General features: G+C 47.4%; 1 protein-coding gene across 9 annotated transcripts in view; it reads left to right on the plus strand.

Annotated features, from left to right (window-relative positions):
* STS (steroid sulfatase) overlaps positions 1-26,951 on the plus strand; it is a 499,782-nt gene that overhangs the window by 39,996 nt on the left and 432,835 nt on the right. For all 9 annotated transcript variants that reach the window (XR_012504613.1, XR_012504612.1, XR_012504611.1 and 6 more), the window contains 4 exons: positions 22,502-22,642; positions 25,565-25,686; positions 25,776-25,898; positions 26,362-26,785. Coding sequence is in view for 5 of the 9 variants with exons in the window: in XM_010963972.3 (XP_010962274.2) it covers positions 22,502-22,642; positions 25,565-25,686; positions 25,776-25,898; positions 26,362-26,785 (810 nt within the window). In the remaining 4 variants the exon portion in view is untranslated. The remainder of the gene's footprint in view (positions 1-22,501; positions 22,643-25,564; positions 25,687-25,775; positions 25,899-26,361; positions 26,786-26,951) is intronic.

The raw sequence follows: 26,951 nt of genomic DNA on the forward strand, positions 1-26,951 counted from the left end.
GCTGTCCTCGCTCTAGGAGACGCATGCCGAACTTCCTAGTGGGGAAGGGCCGTCGTGTATGCAGCTCGCTGTGAAGCGTCATGGCACACAAACACGAGGACGTTCCTTGTCCTGTCTTAGTCTTCCGGGGCAGGAGAAACAGGATGGATGCATAGATTCATGTGTATGTATACACACTCGTGTACACATAGAGACACAGAGAAAGCATGCAAGCCCATGTGGCAGAATGTCCCACGCCCAAGTGAAGGAGCGTACCTGTGTTTGCTTTTATTCTTGCAAAGATTTTCTAAGGTTGAAAATTTTCCTCCTTGCAAAATAATGTTTTTTGGGGAAAAATTTGTATGACGTTTTATGTTGCTTCTCCTTGTTTTTTTTTTAATATTTTATTTTATTTTTTAATTTAAAAAAAATTTGGGGGGTAGTTAGGTCTATTTATTTATTCGTTTATTTTTGGAGAAGGTCCTGGGGATTCAACCCAGGACCTCGTGCATGCTAAGCACACGCTGTACCCACTGAGCTATGCCCTCCCCCGACATTGCTTCTCTTCGTTTGAAGGGATGCTTTAGTGCCATTGATTTTTGTTTTTAGAGTTTGGTACGGGATCCATCATAAGAGGTATGTGTTGCGTGTCCTCCTTTACCTGAATCGGGGGTGACTGTGCCGGCCTGGTGTCCGTGATACTCTGGTTCCCTTTTTCGTGGTGCGTCCCCATGCAATGTGGTTGTGGGTTGTACTTGGCAGAACCTCGTCCCTGTGACTCCAAAGTTGATGAATCCATTCCTTCATCGGCTGTATTTACAAAGTAACTGTGGCACCTTTCCATGTAGTTTCTGATTTTTTTTTTCTATCATTCATTACTTTTTCATCATTTACAGTAGTGTGTGAGTTTCTGGTGCACAGCATAGTGATTCAGTCATATACATTTTTATACATATGCTTTTCCATCTTCTTTCCCATTATGGTTTATGGCAAGTTACGCAGTATAGTTCCCCGTGCTGTGCGGTAGGACCGTGTTGCTTACCTGTTTTATATACGAGTTTGTATCTGCTAATCCCAAACTTGGTGAACTACTGAGTGGAGACTGGATTCTGGTCCAGAGGTGCATTCATAACTAACCTGTACCGTCTTCCAAACGCCTGTACCGCCTTCCAAGTCTCCCCGGCTCCTGGTCTCTTTGCCCTGAGACAGGGTTCACAGGACTGTTGAGTCAGTGCCGAGAGCCGTGGAGGGAGCTGTCTCAGAGCTTGCGGAAACGGCGTTCTGGCTCCTCCCTGCCATTCTGCGCTGGTCTCTGTGTGGTTTGCCGCGGCAGGGTTGAGGCAGGTGCTGTGGGTCTGCGGGTCCTACTGTGAAGATCAGGAGGAGCAAAACCCATCGGACTCCTCTGTGACCAGCACAGCCTGCCTTCAGAATTCAGAGCAGTATTTTTGTTCTAAGTTTTAACAGGTCACATGTGAGAATGCCTGAGCGACAAGGCCTTCCCTTTATAAGAAGACATCTGCAGACACAATCCAGGCAAGCACTGAATTTGCCATTGTTACATCCATTCCAGTGAAGACATTTAGAAGGTTAAATTAACCTGATCAGCAGCACTTGGCCGAAGGGCTCGCCAGGCTGCTCAGGCTCCTCCGTGGGCCTGGAGGGGGTGGTCTGAGTTGCTTCCACCCACCTCTGCTGGAGCTCCTCATGGACAGAAGGTCTCGTGAGGAAAAACACTGGCGGTTTTGTCTCCACCGTAAGTGAGGGCAGCACACAAGCTGAGGCGTGTTCAGTTATCCACATGGGCTGAGGCCCATGGCCTCACCTGTGTCTTAGCCAGAGTGTCTTCGCAGCCCTGCTGTCCATCCCCGGGGACTCACAGCAACAACACAGAGCCCCATGGATGACCTTGGAAGAAACGACTTTTAAACGCACAGATCTCCAGTGCAGAGACATCCAGAGGCTCCCTAAGAGGCCTTGGCTTCTCTGTCATGGCTACATCCGGACCTGGCACACCTTGGGCTGAGCCGTCTTCAGGGGCTGAGCCCCTGGCCTCCGGGGATGTGTCTGCCTCTGTCCCCGTTAGAGCACCCCAGCGGCCTTCCACCGGAAGGAAGGGGGAATCCCGGAACCAGGGCTGCAGGGGGCTCCACGGTGGGGCGCCTCCAAGCCTCCCATCCCTCAGCTCCTTCCTGCACGGCGTTCACCTTTGCTTTTTTTCTTCCCCACCAACACCTCGTCTTAGGAAATCTCTCCTCCCGGCCGGGCTCTCCCTCCTGCTCTGGACCTCCGGCTAGCCATGCCCTCTCCGGGCCCCGCACACGTTTTTACAGTTTGGTACCATCCTGGATGTGATTGCCCGGTACTGATGATTTGAATTCGGTCTGTTTTTGCAAACGCGTGGCCAGACCTGTCTGTGCGGGAATCCCACGATGCTCCCTGTGGTTGTCCAGCAATGTGGGGTGCCCTGTGGCGGTGGGGCAACTCATTGTGGAAGACGTGAATGAAAAAAACCGTTTCCTCTGTTGTGTTCATGCTGATGTTCGATGATATTCTTGGCAGTTGAGTCAAGTAAGAAGGGTACATGCGAAAAAAAAAAAAGAAGAAGAAGGAAAGAGATCACCTTTCTGATACGATCAGGCCTCTAACGTACACATGTAAAGTACCTCTTATCTGGGATTGCTCAATCTTTGTCTTTGCCAAGTGTGATGAAACCTCGTACCTGTTAAAGATTGTCTCCAGCTCATGTACCTGGGATTCTGGAGACGAGCCAGAGCGTCTGATTCCTGGCACGAGCGACTACTTCTTTTGTTTTTCTTTATAGACTGAAACAAAACTTTAACTTTAGGTACATGAATTTTCTGCTGTGTTCCGACGCGTGTATTTTAGTTGTCTTGCTGACAGTCATTGAGGTTCAGCATTTCCTTAATTTATGCTAGTCCCATGCTTTCATAACTTAAAAGATTGGTTCTTCCTTTGAATTCTTAGGTTTTATTAACTGGACGTCAGCCTCTAGTCCTTTGATTTTTGCGCTGTGTTTCCAGAGCCCGAGGGGGTTTGCCGGGTACGTTTAATTGTGTGGTATTTCGTATCATGTGAATGGGGAGTCCGTTGATTCTAGCTACCTGCCAAGTTTATTTATTGCCAGAGTCTCGGGTTCAGGGCAGGGGGTGACCAGATGCATAGCTTATGAGCGCTTACAAGGATGACTCAGGTGCCGTTTCCTCACTGAGTTACTTGTGTCTTTTGCTTTTTGAAATAAGCATCAGGCCAGTTGTTCTCAGGTAGGGGAAAGAAGAAACATTGCCTCCAGGATAAATTTACTTTTCAAGGACAGTTTTTTTTTAGATTTGACATATAAGTGATATCATATGACATTTATCTTTCTCTTAGTTCACTTCTTAGTATGATAATCTCTAGATTGATCCATGTTGCTGCAAATGGCATTAATTCATTCTTTTTTATGGCTGAGTAGTATTCCATTGTATAAGTATACCACATCTTTATCCAGTCATCTGTTGATGGACATTTAGGTTGCTTCCATGTCTTGGCTATTGTCAATAGTGCTGCTGTGAACACTGGCTAGCACTATTTCTTATATTCCATAGTGTGAGTATGTCCATGGTACACTCTGGTTTTCTGGGCACCCCATTCATTTGCTGAGGTTCTAAGTGGGCGTCAAGGTCTCTGCTGGTGGGGTCCAGGAAGAAGGCTGGACTGCTCCCAGATCCAAATGTCACTGCCTTTCTTTTTCTTTCTTCCTTTCTTCCTTTCTTCCTTCCTTCCTTCCTTCCTTTTTTTTTTTCCCCAGTCTCAGGGCTGGAGCGTCCCTGCCTTTCTTGAAGCGGGTGGAAGGCATCTCTTCAGGCTGGGATTAAATCCACGTATCTGGATATCCTCTCCTTCCCTTTCTTCCGGGGCCTCCCCCACGCACATCCATCATGCAGACACTTGTCTGTGGGTTCTTGATGCTCCCTCCCCCTCCTTGGACCAGTCAGCACTCATCAGTGCATCACTGCATCATTGCAAATAACTTAACAGTGCAGAAGCGAAAAAATGCAGTGTGGGCTGTGATAGCATTAGGTGTTTGCACATAAAACTGTGGCTTAGTGGAAGATCTGAATTGAGAAGGGGATGCACTTATAAATACTTAGAAAAGAACTGTGTCTCAAGGTAGATAAATATCTGTTAGACTTGGTCTCATTGAGCATTTGCTGTATAGAGAGGGGTTTCCTAAAATGGTGACACCTGATTTGGGGGTCTTCTTGCCCTGGGAGTTAGTTGTTTTAAATAGTAACCATGCACTGATTCTGAAGATAGTCACTCTGAGATCACGCAGATATTTACGTATTTACTTACGTGTGAGTCATGTTTCTTCCCTTTCGACTGTGCGATGAGGCGCTGTGCTAAACGGGTCTCTTGCTAATAAGCGTGGTGTTGTCATGAATTTGCGTGATATCATTGTAATCAGCATTCATTGCAGGGGTAGCTGTCAGTGTCTGCACATCTCGTTGCTGTTGGAAATGGTTGCATCTGAATTGGCAGAATCAACATACAATTTAAGAGGGGTTGTTTCCTGCAGGTGGGCAGTTAGCTCTGTGTGACTTTGCTGTAAGTTCTCCTTTGCAGTTACTGGTAAGGGGCCTTGTGCTATAACTTCACCCCAATACAGCACCTTCTGCAGATGTGTTCTGTCACTCCTGGATCCTTTTGGAGACAAGCCCGCAAGAATATGAAAAGTCCTCATTTTGCCATGGCGGCGATACATTGTCTGATCTTATTCTCTGGTGACGATCGGCTTTGGCAGCTGTTGGGGATAAAGACATTTTTCTCTACTCTTCTAGGGTTTTTTGGCTGGTGTAAGAATTAAATGGATGTGAGACAGATGAACAGGAGAAAATCACAAATGTTTAATGAGGAGAGACCCAGGAGAACTGAGTCACTCAACCAAAATGGCCAAAACCCTCACCTTAAATACCATCTTCAGCTAAAGACACAAGAGGACATTGAGGGTAGTGGTTTGGGAATTCAAAGGGGAGGAAGGCAATTCACAGCGGGATGGAAAAACAAGTGTTTCTTAAACAAATGTTTGCTGGGCCAGGCAGACCGTGGGACAGAGTGGACTCTTATCTCCAGACCCTACCACGTCTCTCCCACCACCGCTGGCCCGTATTTGTTTTACCAGATTTCTATGGTGATATCTCTGTTTAGAGAACAGGCCCTCTAAATTTTTTTAGGCAGTTAGGGGGAAGTTTCTTACTGAGTCTTTTGGGCTGTCATATTTTTTAGCCTGCCAAAGAGATGTTTTGGGGTAGTGAATTTTGCTCCCCTAAATAGCCCATTCCTACACCCACAAGGCCATGCATGGTGTCCCTGAAGAGGGACAGGAGCTGTGAGTTTGCAGCTCATGGGTGTCACAGGTGGAGCAAACATACTGGGCTGCAGTGCTCACTCAGCCCCATAGGGAACGTTCACCAGAGTAACTGAGTCCCAGCTTACCTGCCCTGCAACCGGACCGTCATGTGACTCACATCTGACGAGACGCGGCAGGCACACGCCTGCACCGATTCTTGTCAGAATGATGTTTAAGTGGCACCTGGATCTCTGTAGCTGCTACACAGCCAGGACGTGGCACCGAGATCTGTGATCCTACAGTGTTGATGCTGTCTCACGGGAAAGGGAGGTTGATTTTATACAAAAATCAAACTTGAAAAGGGGCTGCAGCCCTGCCGGTCCAACTGTCTCCCCCAGCCAGGCTGGTCTGCATGGTGTCCAGTAGAAAACCAAATCCAGTCTCAACAAGGAGAGACTTTTACTCAAGAGGATTGTTTCAAAGGGGGAGACAGATTATTGCTGATCTGCCGATAAGGTCTGCAGGCATCTCAAAGTTTAAGCCAAAAAATAATAATATTAATAATTTTGGGGGGAGGGTATAGCTCAGTGGTAGAATGCACACCTAGCATGCATGAGGTCCTGGGTTCAATTCCCAGTACCTCTTTTAAAATAAATAAATAAATAAATAAATAAACCTAATTACCTCCCCCCATGAAAAAATTTAAAAAAAAATTTTTTTTTAATAAAGAGGAGTAAGGAAGGCTAGAAAGAACCAGGTGTGGGGAACGAGGATCAAAGGGTGGCATGATTGGATGGTCAATCAGAGAGGGTAATGATTTACCCGGAGGCCAGCCTGTCCTCTGGAGGGGCTGTCTGTTGTCTCAGGCTGAGTGTGGATCCAAGTTCAGGGTCCTGGGTTGAGGGGAAGAGAAAACTTGAACCAGTTTGGTTCACAAACATTTTGTTCCAGTTCATCCGTGGGGATGAACCATTCAGTGAATGATTAATGGGACAGAGGATGGGAATCCCCAGGTTCTGTGTCCGGCATCGCCCTAGGTAGGCAAGGGAGGCGTCTGTGAAGTCACAAGGGGAAAGGGGCTTCTTTGAACGCTGGTCTGGTTGGGTTCCTTTCCTATGGCGTATGCTTTGTTCGTTTGTTTCCACTTCAGTGTCTCTTAGGTGACAAGTTTCCTTATGGACTCATGGAGCCTCCTGGTTAGGAAGGATTACACTACTCTGTTCAAATTCCCTGCTTCTCGGTGAGGTAATCCCTCTGCAGTATCCTGACAGATGGGGTCTTGTCAATCTTCTCCCTGGTCGTGGCAAGGGAAGGAAAGGTGGGATTTGACAGGCTGATCATTTTGTGGTCTGGCAGCTCTTGTAAGGTCATGGTCCTTATTTTAGAGACAGCCCTAGCTCTGGCCTCTGAGACAGCAGCTAAGTCCTTCCTTGCTCAGATGAGCCACGCAGAACAAATTGAAAGACAACTCAAGTGCCTTTCGAGCTCAGGGTGAGATGTTCCTGATTCCTGAGTGACCACTTGTGCAAAATGGTGTTTGCCCTCCTAGGGGTCCTGTTTGCTCTCATCTTATACACCCGTTTGTTCCCGTACTTCTTAAATATCAGAGGTCTGAACTGAGAAAAATTATTCCCACTAGGGTCTGACATGTGAAGAGTCAAGTGGAAATTCTCTTCCCGATCTCAAAAACATCTCCGTATCAACAGGCAATAAGTCACACTCCCTTTAGCCCTTGTGACTTCAAGTCCCGCCACTGCTTGCCTGGCTAATTTGTCTTAAATCTTCTTAATTTGATTAAAATCTCCTTCATAGGAGTTGCAGTCAAGCCGCATCTGAATACCAGCATCCTTGTGACGATGACTACGCTTCTTAAATAAAGAGGGTCTTGCCGCTGAGTTTAATTCTGCTGTTCCATTTACCCATGTCTAAGACCTCATTCGCTTCCACAGCACCATCTGTGTCCCCCACGTGTTGGAGAAATAGTCTTGTTCGTTCATCTAAATCATTGGTTTAAGTCATTGAACAGAGCAGGATGTTGAAGCACCTTCTCTAAACCTTTCCCGTTTCCTGCAAGTCTTTTACACCTCAGCCCTCTTTGGGGACATCTGTTTAGGTGGCTACAAGTCATAGACGCTATCGCATGAGATTTTTCAGATCCCAGGCTAGAATTACCGTTCAGTCCATGGCTCTTGTTACCAGGGGTAGAGGTCTGGTAGCTTGACCGTAAAGGATGGGAGATGTCCTTTGCGAGCTCAAGACGCTACCAGAAGTGACCGTCTCCCTTCTGCACCACACACAGACCATCTGTAGAAATATTAATTAGGGCCAGTTCCCTCTGGCTTCAAGGACTTGAATGCAGGGTCCATTCTTCCCCTTTTTTAAAGGCTCGGGAGCTGAGTATGCATGAGGTTCACAGGTATTTCTCTGCTTTAGAGCCTGGCTGCTGGCTCGTTGGGTCTTTCAGGAAAGGTCCTGTTCCCTCTCCTGCCGTGGTTTTGGTGATCTCACGTTCCCATCCTGGCTGGGGGGCAGGGACACGGGTGACTGCCCGTGGTGAAAGCTCAGAGTGCCTTGGGGAGTGGGGCTCTGTTTCCTGTCCCACGCAGCCCTGGTGTACCACCACCCAGGGGGTGAGTGCAGATTTGTAGAAATGGGTCCAAGGGTTGGGTGTAAATGGCTGGCTGGCTGGCTGGCTGTCTGGACCTTCTCAGGATCCTGGCTTTCCATGCCTATCAGCCTCCACGCAGCCAAACAGAGCTTTCCATTTCAACTGGCATCGCCCTCCTCCCCACTCCCCCCACCAGGGATGCGAGCAACCAAGGATCTCAGCTTTGCAGGAAGTGTCACCACAGCCTCGGCTCTGGTTCATGTCCGTTTCATGGCATCCTCAGCTTCCCGATGGGTTAAAAAGAAGATGATGATTTTCACTGAGAGCCTCCTGTTGCTGGTGAGAAGGTGAAGTGGTGCAGCCACTGTGGAAAACGGTCTGGCAGTTCCTCAGTTAGTCAAACATAGAATTTCCACATGACCCAGCCCCACCCCCCCACTCCTAGATACCCACCCAAAAGACTTGTAAACAGGTGTTGAAACAAAACCCTGTACATCCATGTTCATTGCAGCACTAGTTAAAATATCCCTAAAGTGGAAGCAACACAGATGTCCATCAGCAGATGCATGGATACACAAAATGTGTCATGGCCCTACACAGGGGAATATTACTCAGCCCTGAAAAGGACAGAAGCACTGACACAGCCTTCAGTGTGGATGAACCTTGAACACATGATGAGAGAAGCAGACACAGAAGAGAGAAGAGATGAGAGATGAGAAAAGCAGACACAGAAGACCACATACTGTATGATTTCCTTAATAGCAAATATCCAGAATTGGCAAATCCATAGAGAAGGCAAGGTAGCAGTTGCCAAGGGCCGGTGGGAGGGGGAAATGGGGCAGTGAGTGCTTAGTGGACGCAGGGTTTTCTTTTGGGGGTGATAGAAACGTTCTGGCCCTAGATGGAGGTGTTGGGTACACAACTTACAGAATGGACTCTGTGCCAGTGAGTGGTCCACTTCCCAGTGGTCTGCATGGGGGGGTTGATAGGACGTGAATTATTCCACAATCAAGAGAGTCGTGGTGATTTTGAGCCTTCGTGCTTTATCTCGTCAATGTGAGCAGGGCAGGGAGTGGTCTCCTTTGGCTTTGTACATCTTAAGTGCAGTGAATGCTGAATGCTTCTTTCATGTCCTATTTCTTTTCTTTTTTAAAATTTTTTTGGGGGGAGGAGGTAATTAGGTTTTTACTGATTGATTTTTTTTTAACCGAGGTACTGGGGATTCAACCCAGGACCTTGTGCATGCTGAGCACACACTGTACCACTGAGCTATACCCTCCCCACTCTGCTTCTTTTCTTTGAACGTTTTCCACTGTGCACCTGTGTCTCGAGTGGACAGAGATGTGCTGTCAACATTTGTGTTCTCGGGTGTCCTGGAAGGGTATTTGGGGTCTGAAGGCAAACAGACAGACAGTGTGGATCTGGGGAAGCAAACTCAGACCCCGAGCCCAGAGGCCAGGAGCTGGGGAACTGCTGTGAACGGGGGGCTCTTGGAGGAAACAGAGCAGAGAGATGCGTGGGGTGCCATTCCCCGAACACCTGAGTGCGCTGGGAGGGGAAGCGCTCCGTTCATAGACTCCTGACGCTTAACACGTGCGTTCTGCTTAACCAGACATTTATTGGGCTTTTTTCCATTTATTTTTTAACCATCTTGAAACACAGAGGGTGGTTTCGGAGACAGCAAAGGGACGACGTTTAGCTCTGTTGGAGTCTGTGACTTCCTCTGCCTTGGCTGGTTTCTGAGCCCTCTTCTCTGAGCGGAAGAGGCTGCTAAGGTTCCCGCTCCAGTTTGCGTTCGCTTTTGCCAAGACCCCCGTGGTGGATAGGACAGGGGAGCTGTGTTACGGTGAGTGCCATTTCCACGGGTGCTTCGGCCAAAGCCCCAAGAGGCCGCATCGCGAGCCTTGGGGACCTTGCTGGGATGCGGAATGCGGAGACAGCAATGTGAGAATCCCACTCACGGACTCAGTCCAGTGGCTTCCGAGCGGAAAGGTGCGGGCACAGAGGAGGGGCGTGTACAGTTGTAGCAGGCGACGTCTGCTCGCTTCCCGCCGGCTTCATCCACGGGATGCCTCTCTGACTGCCAGAACTTTGAACCCCCGTACAGAATGCTGTTTTAAAATTTTTCAGTCTTCCAAAGCGTATGAAAACGAAAGGAGATGAAGCGTTAGCAGGGATTTTCTCTGTGGTTCGTCAACGTCTATCACTGTGCTGGATTCTGGTCTTTATAGCACAGCTCCATCTCAGAAGGCACTTTGCTTTTTCATTCAGAGGGGGAAGAAGTGTATCCAAGGGTTAAGATGACCTCTTACCTTAAAAGACAATGCACTCCTTACAAAATAACACTTTTCACAAAACATCCTTCATCAAAGCTCTGTGACGTCAGGTGTCTTCCGGGGAGCACGGGACAGGACTGAACATTTGCTCACGGTAGTGACGGGTTATGACGTGCGGAGTACGGAAATGGCTCATCTTCTTTTGTCTCAGAAGCGAGCCTTTCGATGTCAGTGTCCAGCTGCAAGAGGTTCAACTCCTCAGAATGTAAATAATGCATCAGCAGCAACAAAAATCTCCTTTGTGAAATTTGGGGAAGACATGAAGGTAGTACCGTTTATGAAGCATTGATGTTCACAGACGTTTCAACGTATTAACCTAGGGTGATATATGTGTGCATGTGTGTAATCTATTTATCAACTGAGACAGAAGCATATTTTGTCATACTGCTTGTCACTATATATATATATATATATATATATATATATATATATATATGTTGCATTTTTGTAATTCTATGTATATATGTGTATATGGTATACACATACATATAGTGTGTGTGTTTGTGTGTGTATGTGTGTGTATATATATATATATATATACTGTGCCCAAAGTGCCTTTTTGTTTTTCCGTTATTTAAGAATTCAGTGAGTCCAGAACTACAACAAATCATAATAAAATTTATATGGAACCATCAAAGACCTAGAATTGCCAAAGCATTACTGAAGAGAAAGAAACAGGCTGGAGGAATAACTCTCCCAGACTTCAGACAATACTACAGAGCTAAAGTCATCAAGACAGCATGGTATTGGTACAAAAACCGACATATAGACCAATGGAACAGAATAGAGTGCCCAGAAATGAACCCACAAACTTTTCGTCAACTAATCTTCAACAAAGGAGGCAAGAATATACAATGGAATAAAGACAGTCTCTCCAGCAAATGGTGTTGGGAAACCTGGACAGCAGCATGTAAAGCAATGAAGCTAGAACCCTCCCTTACACCATACACAAAAATAAACTCAAAATAGATCAAAGACTCAAACATAAGACAAGATACAATAAACCTCCTAGAAGAAAATATAGAAAAAACATTATCTCACATACATCTCAAAAATGTTCTCCTAGAACAGTCTACTCAAGCAATAGAAATAAAAGCAAGAATAAACAAATGGGACCTAATGAAACTTACAAGCTTCTGCACAGCAAAGGAAACCATAACTAAAACAAGAAGACAACCTATGGAATGGGAAAAATTTTTTTGCAAATGAAACCGACAAAGGCTTGATCTCCAGAATATATAAGCAGCCCATACGACTCAATAAGAAAAAAATAAACAACCCAATCCAAAAATGGGCAGAAGACCTAAACAAGCAGTTCTCCAAGGAAGACATACAAACGATCAATAGGCACATGAAAAAATGTTCAATATGACTAATTATCAGAGAAATGCAAATCAAAACTGCAATGAGGTATCACCTCACACCAGTCAGAATGGCCATCATTCAAAAATCCACAAACGACAAATGCTGGAGAGGCTGTGGAGAAAGGAGAACCCTCCTGCGCTGCTGGTGGGAATGCAGTTTGGTGCAGCCACTGTGGAAAACAGTATGGAGATACCTCAGAACTCTAGGAATAGACTTACGTGACCCAGGAATCCCGCTCCTGGGCTTATATCCAGAAGGAACCCTACTTCAAAAAGACACCTGCACCCCAACGTTCACAGCAGCACTGTTTACAATAGCCAAGACACAGAAACAGCCTAAATGTCCATCAACAGGTGACTGGATAAAGAAGAGGTGGTATATTTATACAATGGAATACTACTCAGTCATAAAAACCGACAACATAACGCCATTTGCAGCAACATGGATGCTCCTGGAGAACGTCATTCTAAGTGAAGAAAGGCAGAAAGAGAAAGAAAAATACCATATGAGATTGCTCATATGTGGAATCTAAAAAAAAAAAAAAAAAAAAAAGAACATAAATACCAAACAGAAACAGACTCATAGACATAGAATGCAAACTTGTGGTTGCCAAGGGGGCGGGGGGGTGGGAAGGGACAGACTGGGATTTCAAAATGTAGAATAGATAAACAAGATTATACTGTATAGCACAGGGAAATACATACAAGATCTTATGGTAGCTCACAGAGAAAAAATTTGACAATGAATATATATATATGTTCATGTATAACTGAAAAATTGTGCTCTACACTGGAATTTGACACAACATTGTAAAATGATTATAAATCAGTAAAAAGAATTTAAAAAAAGAATTCAGTGAGTCGTTACTATGAATAATGACTCACAGATAAAATGAATAAAAGCATTCCAGTTGTTCATAATGTACGTAAGTGAAGTATTTTCTGTTCAGAGCTGTGTGCAGCTCAGAGTGATCACACGTGTTACGAACACGTGCATTCCGTAATTATTTCTAAATCTGTAGGTGTTCTCAGATGTGAATCCTGCAGACAGCCCAAAAAACAAGAAAACTGTGTAATAGTGGTCAAAAGTCCAGGGTTAGCGTTAATCGTGATTAATGATTTGGTGTCTCACTGTCTATTTTATCTTTTAAAATTACTCAGTTGCCCTCAGCAGAGGAGTGCGTAAACAAAATGTGGTCCATCCCCACAACAGGATGTGATTCGGCCTTAAAAAGGGGGAAGATTCTGACACATGCTACGACACAGGTGAACCATGAGGATATTGTGGTCAGTGACACACATCAGACACCAAAGGACAAATCCTGTGCGAGTCCACTGGCAGGAGGCACCTGCAGTCATCAGATTCAGGGAGACAGAAAGGAGACTGGTGGGTGCCCTGGGCAAGGCGATCAGAAACTGTTGGGGGGGGGTGTCATTTAATGGTGATAGAGTTTCAGTTTTGCAGGGTGAAAAGTTCTGAAGATAGAGGGTGGTGATGGTTTTTAACGAGGTGAACGTACTTCGTGGTCCTCAGCTGTACGCTTAAAAATGATTATGATGGTAAATTTTGGGGGATGGGAATAGCTAAGTGGTAGAACACATGCTTAGCATGCACGAGGTCCTGGGTCCAATCCCCAGTATCTCCATTAAAAAACACAAGGAAAACAAAAAGGAAACATAAAAAAACAAAAAGGAAAAAGAAGATGGTAAATTTTGTTATGTGGATTTTATCACAGTTGCAAATAATTTTCAGCTGACTCCATGGGTCATAAAATAAATAATGCAGCCATGTACGAAGTATAATCGAATCCTCCCTCCAGGCACACGTGGCCCCGCCTACGTCCCGGGCAGTCACTACGGCACACTCTTGTCTGGGCAGCTCTCAGGACCTGTCTCTCTAAATGGATCTGGGGTCCCACGGAGCTGAAATGTGACTCCTGCACTCATCCACTCGCCACATGTCCTCCAGCTGGTGATGTCACCTTTCAGCCTCACTTTGCTCACCTGTAAAATGGGTACAGTGCACAGCCTGTTGCATTGGTGGGGACCTGTATAAAACAGACACCTGGAGCTTGGCAGTTTGATGCCGTCTGAAGGGGCTGAGTTGTTCTTGCTGCCTCATTCTGAAGCCTTCTGCCCTCCTTTTCCCCACCAGGGTTGGATTTGTATTTTTCTGCTGGTCTGAACTCCAGGGGCCTTTCAGGGGCCTGACGTGGTGGGGTCTTTAAGAGATGGCAGGACAGTTAGTACCTTTGCTTGAGAAGTTCCCCGGCTCCTGGACTGGACCGGCAGGGACCTCATCTCCTGACAGGTGCAGTCACTTCTGTGCCATTACATCAGCCTTTTCTGTTTCTCTGTCTTGGACCTTTGCTGGGACACCTCGTGCAGCTTGAGGTACCCAGAGATGAACTCTGACAACTGGGAGGTGGGGAGGAATGCTTTTCAGGAGGTCAAATAGGATCCAGTGTCAAATGCTCCTCAGACTCCAGTTTTCACGGTTTTCCTGGAATGTTCTGCTGTGCGATGATGCCTTGAGAGCTTGTATGTCTTCTATCTAATGAGCAAACCATGCAGACTCGTTTCCAGGCAGACATGGAGAAGAAACATCAGGTGTGGGGGGCAGAAACAGCATGGGGTGTTAGGCACGCGAGGAGCCCTTTTATTGTACGAGGCAGAAATGAGGCAGTCTGCAGGGACCGGTGCTGATGGCTCATGGGTGGCTGCTGGGGGCTGGGGGCTGGGGGCGTCGCGCTGGGCTCCTTGCCGACAGCCCTCCCTCCTGTCTTGGGCTGCATCCGCTGGACCAGGGAGCCAGGGACGATGTGACTCAGGGCTAGCAGATGCTTCAAACGTGCAGAACAGAGTGTCTCCCCAACTCTTCTGCAGATTTCGGATGTCCACATAGACGTTGGGCAAGACTCACTTTTTAAAAAATAACTTTCTTTGTGAATACTCTTTTTTAAAAATTTGTATGTGTGTGTGTATGTATGTATATAACTGAAGTCTAGTCAGTTTACAATGTTGTGTCAGTTTCTGGTGTACAGCTCAATGCTTCGGTCATACCTGAACATACATATATTCATTTTCATAATCTTTTTCTCCTTAAGTTAGTACAAGATATTAAATATAGTTGCCTGTGCTATACAGAACTTGTTGTTTATCTATTCTATGTATGTTAATATCGGCAAACTCAAACTCCCAATTTATCCCTTCCCCCTCCGGTAACCATACGTTTGTTCTCTATGTCTGTGAGTCTGTTTCTGTTTTGTAAATAAGTTCATTTATCTTTTATTTTTTTTTTTAAGGTTGCGCATATAAGTGATCTCATACGGTATTTGTCTTTCTCTTTCTTGCCCACTTCACTTAGAATGACGATCTCCAGGTCCATCCATGTTGCTGCAAATGGCACGATTTTATTATTTACTTATGAATACTCCTTACAGCATTGATTTAATTGTACTACGTGTACTGCAGTAGGCTGAAAACCACAGAGACCAGACCAACCAGCCAGGGTTGCACAGGCAGTGAAAACACTGAATACATGAGAATATTTAGTTTAGAAGAATCACAAGCGATCCAAATAGGTGTTTAAATCAATAGAAACAGTGTTTAGACACATATTCAGATGGGGTTTTTGCTGTCCTAGTGTCAGACTATTTTTCTTCACAAATTTAAAACAGGACATCTATTAGACAACACTTTGTGGACCTAATTTCATAGATACGTAGCTTGAATTGAACAAAAACTGCATTTCTTCTAAACAAAATATGCTTTGCAATACAGGTTTTTCTTTGTTTTCAATAACCCTTTTCCCCATCAAGCAAATAGATCGGGAGCATTTTGGTTGCCCTGGTAAACTTTCCATTATGTAAGCACAGTGTTAATTTTCCTTTAATGAACAAATTTAATGTAATTACATCTCTAGTTATGAAAATGTTCTTTTGTCTCTCTGCTTCATAGTAATTCTGTTTTAGGAATAGCTACTTCTTTGAAAAAGTTTTTTTCTTCTGCTTGCTTTTTTGCCAAATTAAGGTTGTTCAGAAAAATAATTTAATATTTTCCAGGAGGGGAAATTATTCTGTTTTTCAGAAGTTAATGTGCCATACTTTTGATATCTTGGAGCACTTCCATTTAATTTTTAAGCACTTTTATCAACTAACTCTGTTTTAATAGTTTGAAACATCTTTATAAACACCTTGCTCTAATCCATGTTTGTGGGGAAAAAAAAGTTCCGGTTACTTCAGACAGTAATAATGTAAATGCAGGGGGATTCTAAGTGGCTATTAAGAAACGTAAAATTTCAAACATTCTCCCTTGGGCTGGTTGCTATTTCTCACGGTAGCCCTAATATCTACCCAGGCACGTTTTGGAGATATAATTAATGCTCCACTGTCCCGGCGAGCTAACCAAAACCATCTGGCAGTTCAGAAATGAATATAGATACTAATAATTATTAATGGGGTTTTACCCTGTTGGATTTCAGTTAAAAAGTTCTACACCTGAACTAGCCCTCTCACTGAAAACACAGAAAGTTGAAATGATTTTTTTTTTTTCCAAAGGGCACACGTATATAGAATGGATTCTTAAGACGGTGACATCTTGGCACAGAGAGGGTTCAAAATCTTAAATCCTACGTGTTTTCTGCCCTCCTGGTGCTGTTTGACGGCTAACAGCCGCAATCTTGTTCCACAGAGCAAGTGTGAAGTACCGTTCACTGCCCTCTCTTTTTAAATCTTTTACCTTATTTTATTTTATTTTATTTTTTATTGAAGGGTAGTCAGTTACAATGTGTCAGTTTCTGGTGTACAGCGTCATGTCCCAGTCACGCACATATACGCCCTTTCTTTCTGACACTTCCTCTCTAGTCAGTTACCAAGCTCTATTGATGGCATCTCAGTGCAGTTCTGTTCTGCTCTGTCGCCTCTCCCCACCTCGTCTGGGTACCACCCTCTTTGTAGGGTCATGGCCATCATCTTCACATCCGCCACAGCTTCTGCCCGTCTGTCCATCACAGAGTAGCAGAAGGACCATCTGAGAAAGGAAATCAAACCTGCCTTTCACTCCCTGATTAAAATCTTCACAGTCCCTCCATCACTTCTAGATAAAGAGGAATATCCTTAGTAGGCTGACTACACCCTCCCTGTCTGACCCCTGCTATTTCTTAGACTTCCCCCCCCCCCTCATAGTAGGAGAAAAGACAGTTTTGCATGAAAGAACAAAAACAAACCAAAAAAAACCCACCAAGGCACGCAGTCACAGCAGTGCTGTGCATTCAGCCGTTGACACAAGCACAGGAAAAAAAAAAAAATCAAACCATGGAGAGAAATACTGTAGCTGAGTGGTTCTCCGAATAGCTGGTTTATGTTTGTTTGTTTTTTCCTTCTGTATGCTTAGCCTGTAAGTCAATATAGAAGAAAAATTTTATTTGGAAACAAAAAATCAGATTCAGTTTTTGTGTGCAGTAAAAGCAGAGTAGCCCAAAGCAGGTGTCTGAAGAGCTGGATTTGGGGTGGAACTTTACTTGAGACTCACACAGAGCCTGAGTTTTGCTCCATTTAATCTCTTAACCACATCTGTCTGGGCTGCTACGGACTTTCTTCCTCTTCTAGCATTTTCAATTTTCAATTGTAAAACAAATTCATTTTTTACATGTTTGTTGAGCTGAGCCACGTATCTCTAAATTACTGACATAAATTCTGACCACTTACTCATAATGAAACATTTTCTTAAAATGGGTCCATCATGACCTTGTGAGTCACCACCATGGAAAGCTTTTTTCAGATCCTCATCAACACAACTGAACTCCTCATCTTCAGCTGTTATACTTTGTATTAGTTATCTACTGCTGTGTAACAAATGACCCCATCCCAAACTTAGCAGCTTAATGCAACAGACATTTGTTATCTCCCAGGCACTATGGGTCGGGAACCCAGGCACAGCTTAGCATGCTCTTCTGCTCTGATGAAGGTACCAGCCAGGGCGGTGGTCTCATCTGATGGTTCAATGCGGGCAGGGTCCATTTATAACCTCACTGAGATGGTTGTGGGCAGGTTTGAGTTCCTTGTAGGCTGTTGGCCTGAGAGTCCCAAGCTGGCCTCCCTCAGTTCCTCGTCATGGGATCTCTCCAGTGTGGCAACTCAGTTCATCAAAATCCAGCATGAGGTAGAATCTGCTAAAAAGACAGAGGTTATCGTGTTTTGCAACCTAATCACAGAAGTGATGTCCCACCACTATGTCCATCTTCTGTTGGTTGGGACCGAGTTGCAAGGTCCAGCCACGGGGAGGGGGTTATGCAAGATGTGAATCCCAGGGTTGGTGTCATTAGGCCATCTTTTAGTTGCCCCCCACATTTTCTTTAAAGCTTTATTCTGCTACTTATTATTGGTTACACAGAACTGTAGTGACAGTGCTGATAGCTACAACTAACAAGTCGTGGCCCCTGTGAGTCCCTAACTGAATCATAGTGGTACGTACACCATGTTATCCTCACAGTCATCCCCATTTTACAGAAGAAAATGTCGACCAAGAGGCTAATGAACACCCCATGGTTTCTCTGCTAGGAAGTAGGGGAGCCGGGATTGAGATCTAATCTGCAGGGACCCCGTCTGTCAGTCTGCTGCTCGTTTTAGTGGGTTCTGGGCTCACGGACTCCCTCCCTGGGCCAGTTGGGTCCTTGCAGAGCGGTTCTGTGTCTCATTCAACCATGAAACCACCACGAGACTGTCATGATGTCTCTTTGCCAGTTCTTAATCCCATAAGCATTTGTTAAATTGAAATGGATCTGGTTGAACTGTCAGTGAATGACTTTTAGTTGCAGGGGTATAGGTAGATTAGAATACTCCCAAAAAGTTACATTTGTCTCGCACTGCATCATTTTGGAAGCTTTTTATTTCTTTTATTCTTGGAGGAAGGGAATGTTCTTTTTTTTTTCAAGCTTAATTAAGGTATAATTGGCCAGTAAAATTGTATGTATTTAAAATGAAAATACAGCGATTCGATATAGGTATACATTATACAGTGATTACCACAGTCAAATTAATTAACACATTCGTCACCTCACATAGTTAACAGGTTTTTTTTTTTAAATGGTTAGAAGAATGCTTAAGATCTACTGTTTAAGCATATTTCAAGTCAATAGTACAGTATTATTAACTAGTTACCTTGCTGTGTGTTACTTCTCAGAAGTTGCTCATCTTCTAACTGGAAGTTTATACCCTTGGACCAACATCCCCCCATTTCTCCTCCCGCCTTGACCCATGGCAACCACCATTATACCCTCTGCTTCTGTGAATTCAACATTTTTTTTAGATTCCACACATGAGTGAGATCATGTATTTTATGTGATTCCGCTGTTGGCTTATTTCCCTTAGGATAACGTTCTCCAGATGTATCCATGTTGTTGCACATGGCCGGGTTTCCCTCTTTTTGAGGCTGACTAACATTCCATGATACCATAGAATTCTCTTTATCCATTCATCCATCCCTGGATGCTAAGGTTGTCTCTGTATCTTGACTATTGTGACTAAAGCTGTAATGAAGTGGAGTATGGGTATGTCTTTGTGAGATCCTGACTTCATGGAAACCCTCTATTTCCAGCCTCTCAGTGGACTGCTCGATGCCACAGATGGCATCTCGGTGATACACAACTCACCCAAGTAGATCATGCTTGTTGCCCAAGACCTCATGACTGCCGGCCTGAGCTGAGACCCCTGACTCTTAAGCCTCCACTCCTTCCTCTACCTCCCAAGAAACAGAAAAGCCACCCAAGAGAGCACTGGAGAGAGAGTTGGGAATGAGAGGGTGGTTCCTAGAAGTGCAGATGGAATGGTCACATTTCCCTGGCTCGTTATCTTTAGAGGAAGGGCGAGGGTGCCGAGTTTGCATTTATGGAAAGGTCTTTGGAAGGGGGGTAGATGAGTGGGGAGACTGATCGAGAGAGAGAAAGGTGTAGCTCCAAGTTGTCCTCGCCTGGGGGTGAGGATCCTTTCGTCCGGGCAAGATGACTGGAGAAGGAATCTCTGATGAAAAGGCACAGCTGGGGAGATGGGCCGCGAGGACCAGAGACAGATGAGCGAGATCAGGCAAGAGGAGAAGGAATATTCGGGGGCTCGGGTCCTCTTTGAAGAGCCCCTGGGAGAGTGTTGCCCATGTGCGCAGGAATCCAAGGACTTCTGTGACCGGTGGGGGGATGTTATAGCCGGGGAACGTTATGTGTTAGCATTGAACATGTGCTTGTGGGCGCGAGGAGAAGTTCAGTCATTCTGATGGGTTGCACTTTCCAAATCCTCACACAGAAGCCAAGCTGCCCGCCTGTGAGAGCACAGGGAGTGAGTTGTAATCATGTTACGTCCAGGAGCAAAGTTTCACTGATGATTTTATAGACGGTGAGAAGGGTGACAGGCGGATAGTAAATGGGTGGTTCTCCACTGGGGGTGATTGTGTCCCCCAGGGGATAGGTGGCAGTGTCTGGAGACATTTTGGTTGTCATGACACAGGGTGAGAGGGTGGGCTCCAGGCATGGAGTGGGTGGAGGCCAGGGACACTGCTGAACACCCGCCAGGGAGCTGCCCAGGCCCCATCACGGGGAATCGTCCCATCTCCCCCCACTGAGAATCATCCTGTCCCGAATGTCAGTGCTTCCAAGGCTGAGAAACCCTGATCGCTGTCTGCTCAGTCATGTGACAAATAGGTGTTCTTATTTTCTTCACGGAGGTGACTTGATGAAGATGTAGGCAAAGCACCCAGAAAACTGTGGTTGTAAAATACGACATTTTGTTTATTTTCTACATAAAGTGAACCACGGTAATGTGGAAGTCCTTAGAAACACACGACCACGGCGTCTTGGCCGTTGATTTCTTGGGTCTGAAAGCTCTAGGCTGCCTTCTTAGGGAAGGCAGGAGGTCGGGAAGCACACTCTTCTCTGTGTTGCTGGTACTAGTTTTCATGCCGTCAAAGCCGTGTAGGGAGCCCTGAGCCCCCAGCCCTAAGCATTTCGCAGGCATCACGAATGGGCATCCTCAGTAATCTTCAGAACCTCTTGGGTGTCTCACGCTGTATATTTAGAGACAGGTGCTAAATTCTAAGTCCTCCCTGTTACCCACAGTAGGGTCATTGCAACTGCTGCAACTCCTGAAAACAGACTTTCCTGACCTTTCTCATTTTCTCTTTCGTTGAGTCAGAGGGAGGAGTTTTAATTCAACAGAGTGAACGTGGATTCTTGGTTTCATGCAGTTTTCTTTGGTACTTGTTCAACCAGCCACGGCCCTCATGGTGCCTCCCGTCCAGGTAGGAAGGAGAGAAACCTTCCAATCTTACATCCACAGAAGCTGTCTTTACTCATTTGCTCAGTGACCAAATATTAGCTGTTTAGTGTCAAAGAGTGTGTTCCCAGAGAAGCAGCTTCTGGCATCCTCTGAGACTCTCTCTGGGGGAGCTGAGGGTGGCAAGCAATGCTGGTGTGATGGGAAAGGGGAGTGCAGACTAAGGCCAGGTGGTTCTGCCAGGGCACACGCTGACAGGCGTCTTTGTGCTCCTGAGACCCCGTGTTGAGAGTCAAAGCACAAAGAGAGAACAGAGGGCCAGCAGTGCTCAAAAGGGCCCAGTTGCAAAATCCAGGAGAATTTTCCCATCTCCAGAGCTTTCATCCCGTCTGCAAAGCCCCTTTTGCCACGTAAGGTAACACAGTTAGAGGGTCCAGGGATGCAGGCGTGAATGTGTTTGCGGACAGGGCTGTCGGCCGCCTCCCACACCAGGTGTGAGGGTCAGCTTGATGGAGAAGAAGGAAACAGATACAAGAATGGGGAGGACGAACGTCGGGGTGGCTGGGTTGGCGTCCAGGTGTCCTTGGAAGGCAGCACCATGTTGTTTTCTCAAACGAAACCACCACAGGATTCCGGCTCCACGTGGCTGTCATGCCTCATGCAGAGACCCACAGCTCTGGTGGGATCCATGTGTCCCAGGCCCCTCCACACCCCAGTGAGTTCCCGATGCCATAGGTTCTGCTAAGGTCTTGTCTCGCTTGCCTGAGTCCTGAGTTCTCTTGGGGTGAGAGCGAGCTCGGGTGGGTGCGTCCTTCAGCCTGGCCCCTTGGTCTGGCCCGTGGGCATTTAACCGCACCCAAGGGATGAGGCCTGAGGAGGCTTCTGCCCCCGGCTGCGCCGATCCTGGCAGGTCCTGTCCCTCTTCTGAGTATTCACTGGGCCGTTTCTGTGGGCATCAGGGAGGGAGTTCCAGGTGTGCACCTTCCAGCGGTGTCTTCTCCCAGAGTCCTGCAGCCCGTAGTTCCCGACCAGAGTGCAGTGCCATCGGGTGGGTGTTGGGTGAACGGGTTCCCCTCCTCCGGTGTGCTGGCTGCCCCCCGTGAGCTGGCGCCCAGAGCTGCCCCAGGCTCTGAACTTTGCGTACCTGGAGTTTGGAAAGGTTTGCGTCAGGCCCACGTGTACATGTTGCCTTGTAAAGGCTGCTACTCTGACACTTACCGCTAATTTTAGAAACCATTTCACATTGAGAGTTTGATGGCCCCGGAATGACTGTCTTTCCACGGTTAGCGGGTGACAGAGCCCGCCTTCCGTAAAGACATGATTGTGCTTTCATTTCTCCAGACAGAGTCTGTATTTCAGTTTGGGATAGAAAGGAGAGGTCGCACGACGATCCAGGGAGAAGGGCATGTTTGGTTTTGGAAACAACCATGCAGGAAACAGAGGCTACAATTCAGTTTGGAGCCCGCATGGTCCGGGGCTGGCAGGGTGCGGGTAGAGAGCGCCCTCTTCTAGAAGGAGAGGGGAGGGTCCCAGAGAAGGAGAAGGGTCCCCCTCACGCCGCCAGCACCCCTCACGCGAATCTTCCCCTCTGCCCTCTGCAGGAAGATGAGGACCCTTCTGCTCGTGATCCTGTTCCTGTGTGGGGCCCGGAGCCATGCGAAGTCAAGGCCCAACTTCGTCCTGTTCATGGCGGATGACCTTGGCATTGGGGATCCTGGTTGCTATGGAAACAAGACCCTCAGGTGGGGCGACGCGGCTGCCGTATGAACACAGGCCTCCCTTCGTAGGGCGTCACCCCATGACGGGGGACACGGGTTCGCAGGGCACAGGCCGCGTGGAGACGTTTACCGCCCCCCAGACTGCACACCTGGGCGTGTGACGTTACACATACGGGCGTCAGGAAGGGAGGTGTGATGGCGTTTCCTGTTGGAATCACCGTTGGCGGTTGGATAAACTCCAAAGGCGCACTGGGGAGACATTCACAGTCATTCTTTCTTCCTCGCCGCTACTACGCTGCTTTTTCACTCCCTCGTTTTAACTCCGTTTGGTTCACTTCTTGTGTTTTGCCTTCTTTTTCGGCGTGTGGCTCTGGTCCCAGCGGGGCCCCGTGCCACCCGGCGTGTGAACCGCTCATTTGCACCTCCCGACCTGCTTCCTGCTCTGGCCCAGGCTGTTCTGGATGGGCAGGCTGGGGACAGCTGTCCCAAGGACACGGGGCACGTTTGATGATGACAGAACTTTCCAAGGACCAGGGCAGACGGCAGTGGGAGGAAAAACAAAACACACAACAGGAACCGGACTCAGGGACAGAGGACAGCGTTGCGTGGGTCCCTTTGGTTTAGAATCGAAGTCGGTCCTTTTGCAGAAGAATATTGGCATTAGTGTTGCACCTTCTCTCTCTCTTTTTTTTCTTTTTTAACTTTCCCTTAAGTTTTTTAAATCTCTTTATGATCACGGAGGAGGGTTGACATAATGCTGAGTCTTTGCAGGGCTTCATGTCGCACATGACTATTGCGAACGGAATTAAAGGAGAGGAGGGTTCCACTAGAATTTTCTTGTAAGATCTATGAATAATTACTCTCTGAAGCTCAGAACGATGGACAGCTAAGGGTCGCACGGTTGGATTTTTCGTCACTTTGTTCCCTGGGAACCCTCATCGTCTTACCAGCATGACCGCGCCTCTGGGGAACTGCGTTTCCGTGTTACTGTCAGATCAAACAAAATGAAGTGAATTATTCTTTGGAGGAGAGCGGGCCAGTGAGACGCAGCCAGACATGTGTCAGTTCCCACCCGAATCTGTGCATCACATGTTCCTTCTTATTTAAGATGTGCGCTGACCTATGACACTTGTCAGATTTAAAAAAAAAACAAGTATTCAGTGTTCTCTTAAAATTTTAGCGGACCACATATGTTTCCTTCCCCACCTTTTGCCTCATTTTGTGAAAAGTTTAGCTCTCACTGTTTGGCATTTTTTGACATGAACCTTGTTATTAATTTAATTTTTTAATCAACGTCATGACTTCTCTTTTTTTCATTTGAAGTATTATTTTTAAATAGCACAAGATATTAGTTTAATATTCGACATGATAGTCCTCAAGTTTGCTGAGGTAGCAGGTAATTCTCCCTACTAAGCTGTCTTAATTACAAAGTTGCAGTCAAGCCTTTAAGGTTCAGAGTCTACCAGTTACCAAAAGAAAACAAAAAAAAAAAGCTATAAAATCCCAGAAAAGAATTCACGTCCGTATTACCCTAAATCTGTCTTGCTCTCCTTATGAGAGTCCGCTGATTTCTAGTTGTTCTTTTTTATTTTGCGGGGAGGTGGGAGATGCGTGTAATCAGGTTTATTTGTTCATTTAATGGAGGTACTGGGGATTGAACCCAGGACCTTGTGCATGCCAGACAAGCACCTTACCACTGAGCTATACCCTCCCCCTCCTAGAGCCCACTGCTTTCTGAAGTATGTTTTTTCATTTTACATTTTATAACATCACAGCGTTGAATAATCAAATTTCTCGGTGCCCAGTCTAGTCACTGGGAGGTTTAAGTCAGATGCACAGACAGGTTCTGCAAGGGACAAGATGAGTGCCCCCACCCCTTAGGCAGCTGTCTTGCAGGGAGTGCGGTGAGCCACGCCATCCCTTTACTGGGAGGCGGCTACCTTGGTGGGGGCTACAGAGGGGCCTTCTCCACGTGAGACAGGCCCCTCCCAGCGGACAAGGAGGCCATGGGGACGGAGGTGTCCCATCTACACTCAGAACTGAAGTGTAGAAGACGTAGAGCCTGGCAGAGAGGCAAGGGCTGGGGTTCATGTCGGGGGATGTGGGATAGCCGCTCGGCCTGGTAGCAGACCTGATGGACCTTCGTTTCTCAGTGCTGAGGAGTCTGGCATGACTTCCTACGGTTCTGGGCCCAGCCGTTCCTGGAGAAGAGGCCCCAGGATGGTCTGTCTTATGTAACGTGTCATTCTAGAAGTGAGCCCACGAACAGGGGTTCATTTTGTGTTAAAAGCCCTGAGCCCACAGAGGGTGAGTGACTCACCGCATGTCGTGGTTTCACACTGGCATGTGTCCATCTGTCCTGGAGTCTGTGAGCCCCTTTGTTACCGTTCACTGGCCGGTGTACGTGGGCCCCATTCTCTCTTTCTCCAGGGAATTCTCTCACCACCACCCCCTTCTTCCTGGGGGCACGTGGAAATTAGACAGAGCAGGTGATAGCTGGGTCGGACCTGCTCTTTGGCTGTGGTTGAGAAGAGAAGAGTCAGGCTGCCCCCAGAGCTTTCGTTCGGGGGCACAAGGGAACAGGGTAGGGGGCCCAGGTGAGGGAGGGCTGAGACTTTGACCCATCTCCCTCCCCCTCCTCACAGCAGCCCATCCTCGAGACTTGGGTCCTCGCTTGTAAACCAGGCCTCGGGGAACTGAAGCTCAGAACCTCCCAGGGTGGGCTCAGGCCCCTGGAGCGGGCAGACCTGGACCCCGTTGTCCCCCGCGGGGCTTTGTTCTCACTCTGAATCTTGGCTGTGTGTCACTGCTCCCCTCCCCCTCCCCTCCCCAACTGCACACAGCCCTCAGCGTCCCCATATTCCTGCGAAGTGACTCGCTTTACGAAGCCACAGAGAAGGCTTTCTTTCCAAGGTCACGATGGATGACGTGAGTCTTTTGTTCCAGGACTCCCAGCATTGACCGGTTGGCCAACGAGGGGGTGAAACTCACTCAGCACCTGGCGGCCTCGCCCCTGTGCACGCCCAGCAGGGCGGCCTTCTTGACCGGCCGCTATCCCATCCGATCAGGTAACCTCCCGGCTTCGTTACTGTGGCCCTGGTCCTCCAGCCAGTCTTGATGGCTCTCCCGTCTTAATGGCTGATTTCTCCTGCTTCAGGGATGGCATCTCAGTCCCAGGTGGGGGTTTTCCTCTTCTCGGCCTCTTCTGGAGGACTTCCCCCCAGTGAGATTACATTCGCCAAGCTTCTGAAGACTCAAGGCTATTCAACAGCTCTGATAGGTACGGGCCGCTGAGGGGGAGGCGAGGACCGGGACGAGATGAGTGCAAGGGTGGGGAGGGCGCGAGAGCAGCCTTCTTAAGGGTGACACTGCTGACACAGTTTGCACAACTGTAAATAGGGAAGACATGATTTCGGTTCTAAATTAAAGCACCATGCTTCTGTGTGTGCTATTTGAGTGTGTAGATGGGTGTCCTTCCCTGTGTACGTGTGTGGATGGATGGGTGACAGATGGAAAGATAGGTGAGATAGTTGATGGAGACAGGGATAGATAGTTCAGTCGATGAAATGGATGGTGGGTGGAGGGAAAGGACGGTTTGTGGGAAAGGAAGTGAACGTGGTCGAGTAGGGTTTGGCGGATGGATGTGCAGAAAGAGCCCACTGTGCTGTGCGTGGGGGCCGGCGGTGGACCTTCACGTCAGGGTGTTCACTGGGACTAAATGTGCCGCCCATTTGTCTGCTCAGGGAAGTGGCACCTGGGGACCAGCTGTCAGAACAGAACCGACTTCTGCCACCACCCCTTAAGCCACGGCTTCGACTACTTCCACGGGCTCCCGGTGACCAACCTGAGGGACTGCAAGCCTGGAGATGGCACTGTCTTCACCGCGGCCTTCCAGCTGCTGGTCTTCTCGCCCCTGCAGGTCATCGGCGTCACGCTGCTCACCCTGGCGGTGCTCAAGTGCCTGGGGCTGCTCCGCGTGCCCCCTGTCGCCTTCTTCTGCCTCCTCTTCCTGGCCGCCCTGATCCTCGTCCTCCTGCTGGCCTTCCTCCATTACTTCCGGCCCCTGAACTGCTTCCTGATGAGGGACCACGAAATCAGCCAGCAGCCCATGTCCTACGACAACCTCACGCAGCGGCTGACGGCGGACGCGGCCCAGTTCCTACAACGGTGGGTGTCGCCTCCGGTCCCCATGCTGCCAGGGAGACAGAACACGTGATTTCGGGTATCTCCACAGGGGAGGGGGTGTTGCCAGAGATTAGGTTCTTGTCTCTCCGCAGAGAGAACTCAGAGATGGGACACAGAGGTCAAGAAAGTAAAGTGAGGATTTGTGAAG

This window comes from Camelus bactrianus, chromosome X (assembly GCF_048773025.1).
Source record: "Camelus bactrianus isolate YW-2024 breed Bactrian camel chromosome X, ASM4877302v1, whole genome shotgun sequence".
In the NCBI taxonomy this organism is placed as follows: Eukaryota; Metazoa; Chordata; class Mammalia; order Artiodactyla; family Camelidae; genus Camelus; species Camelus bactrianus.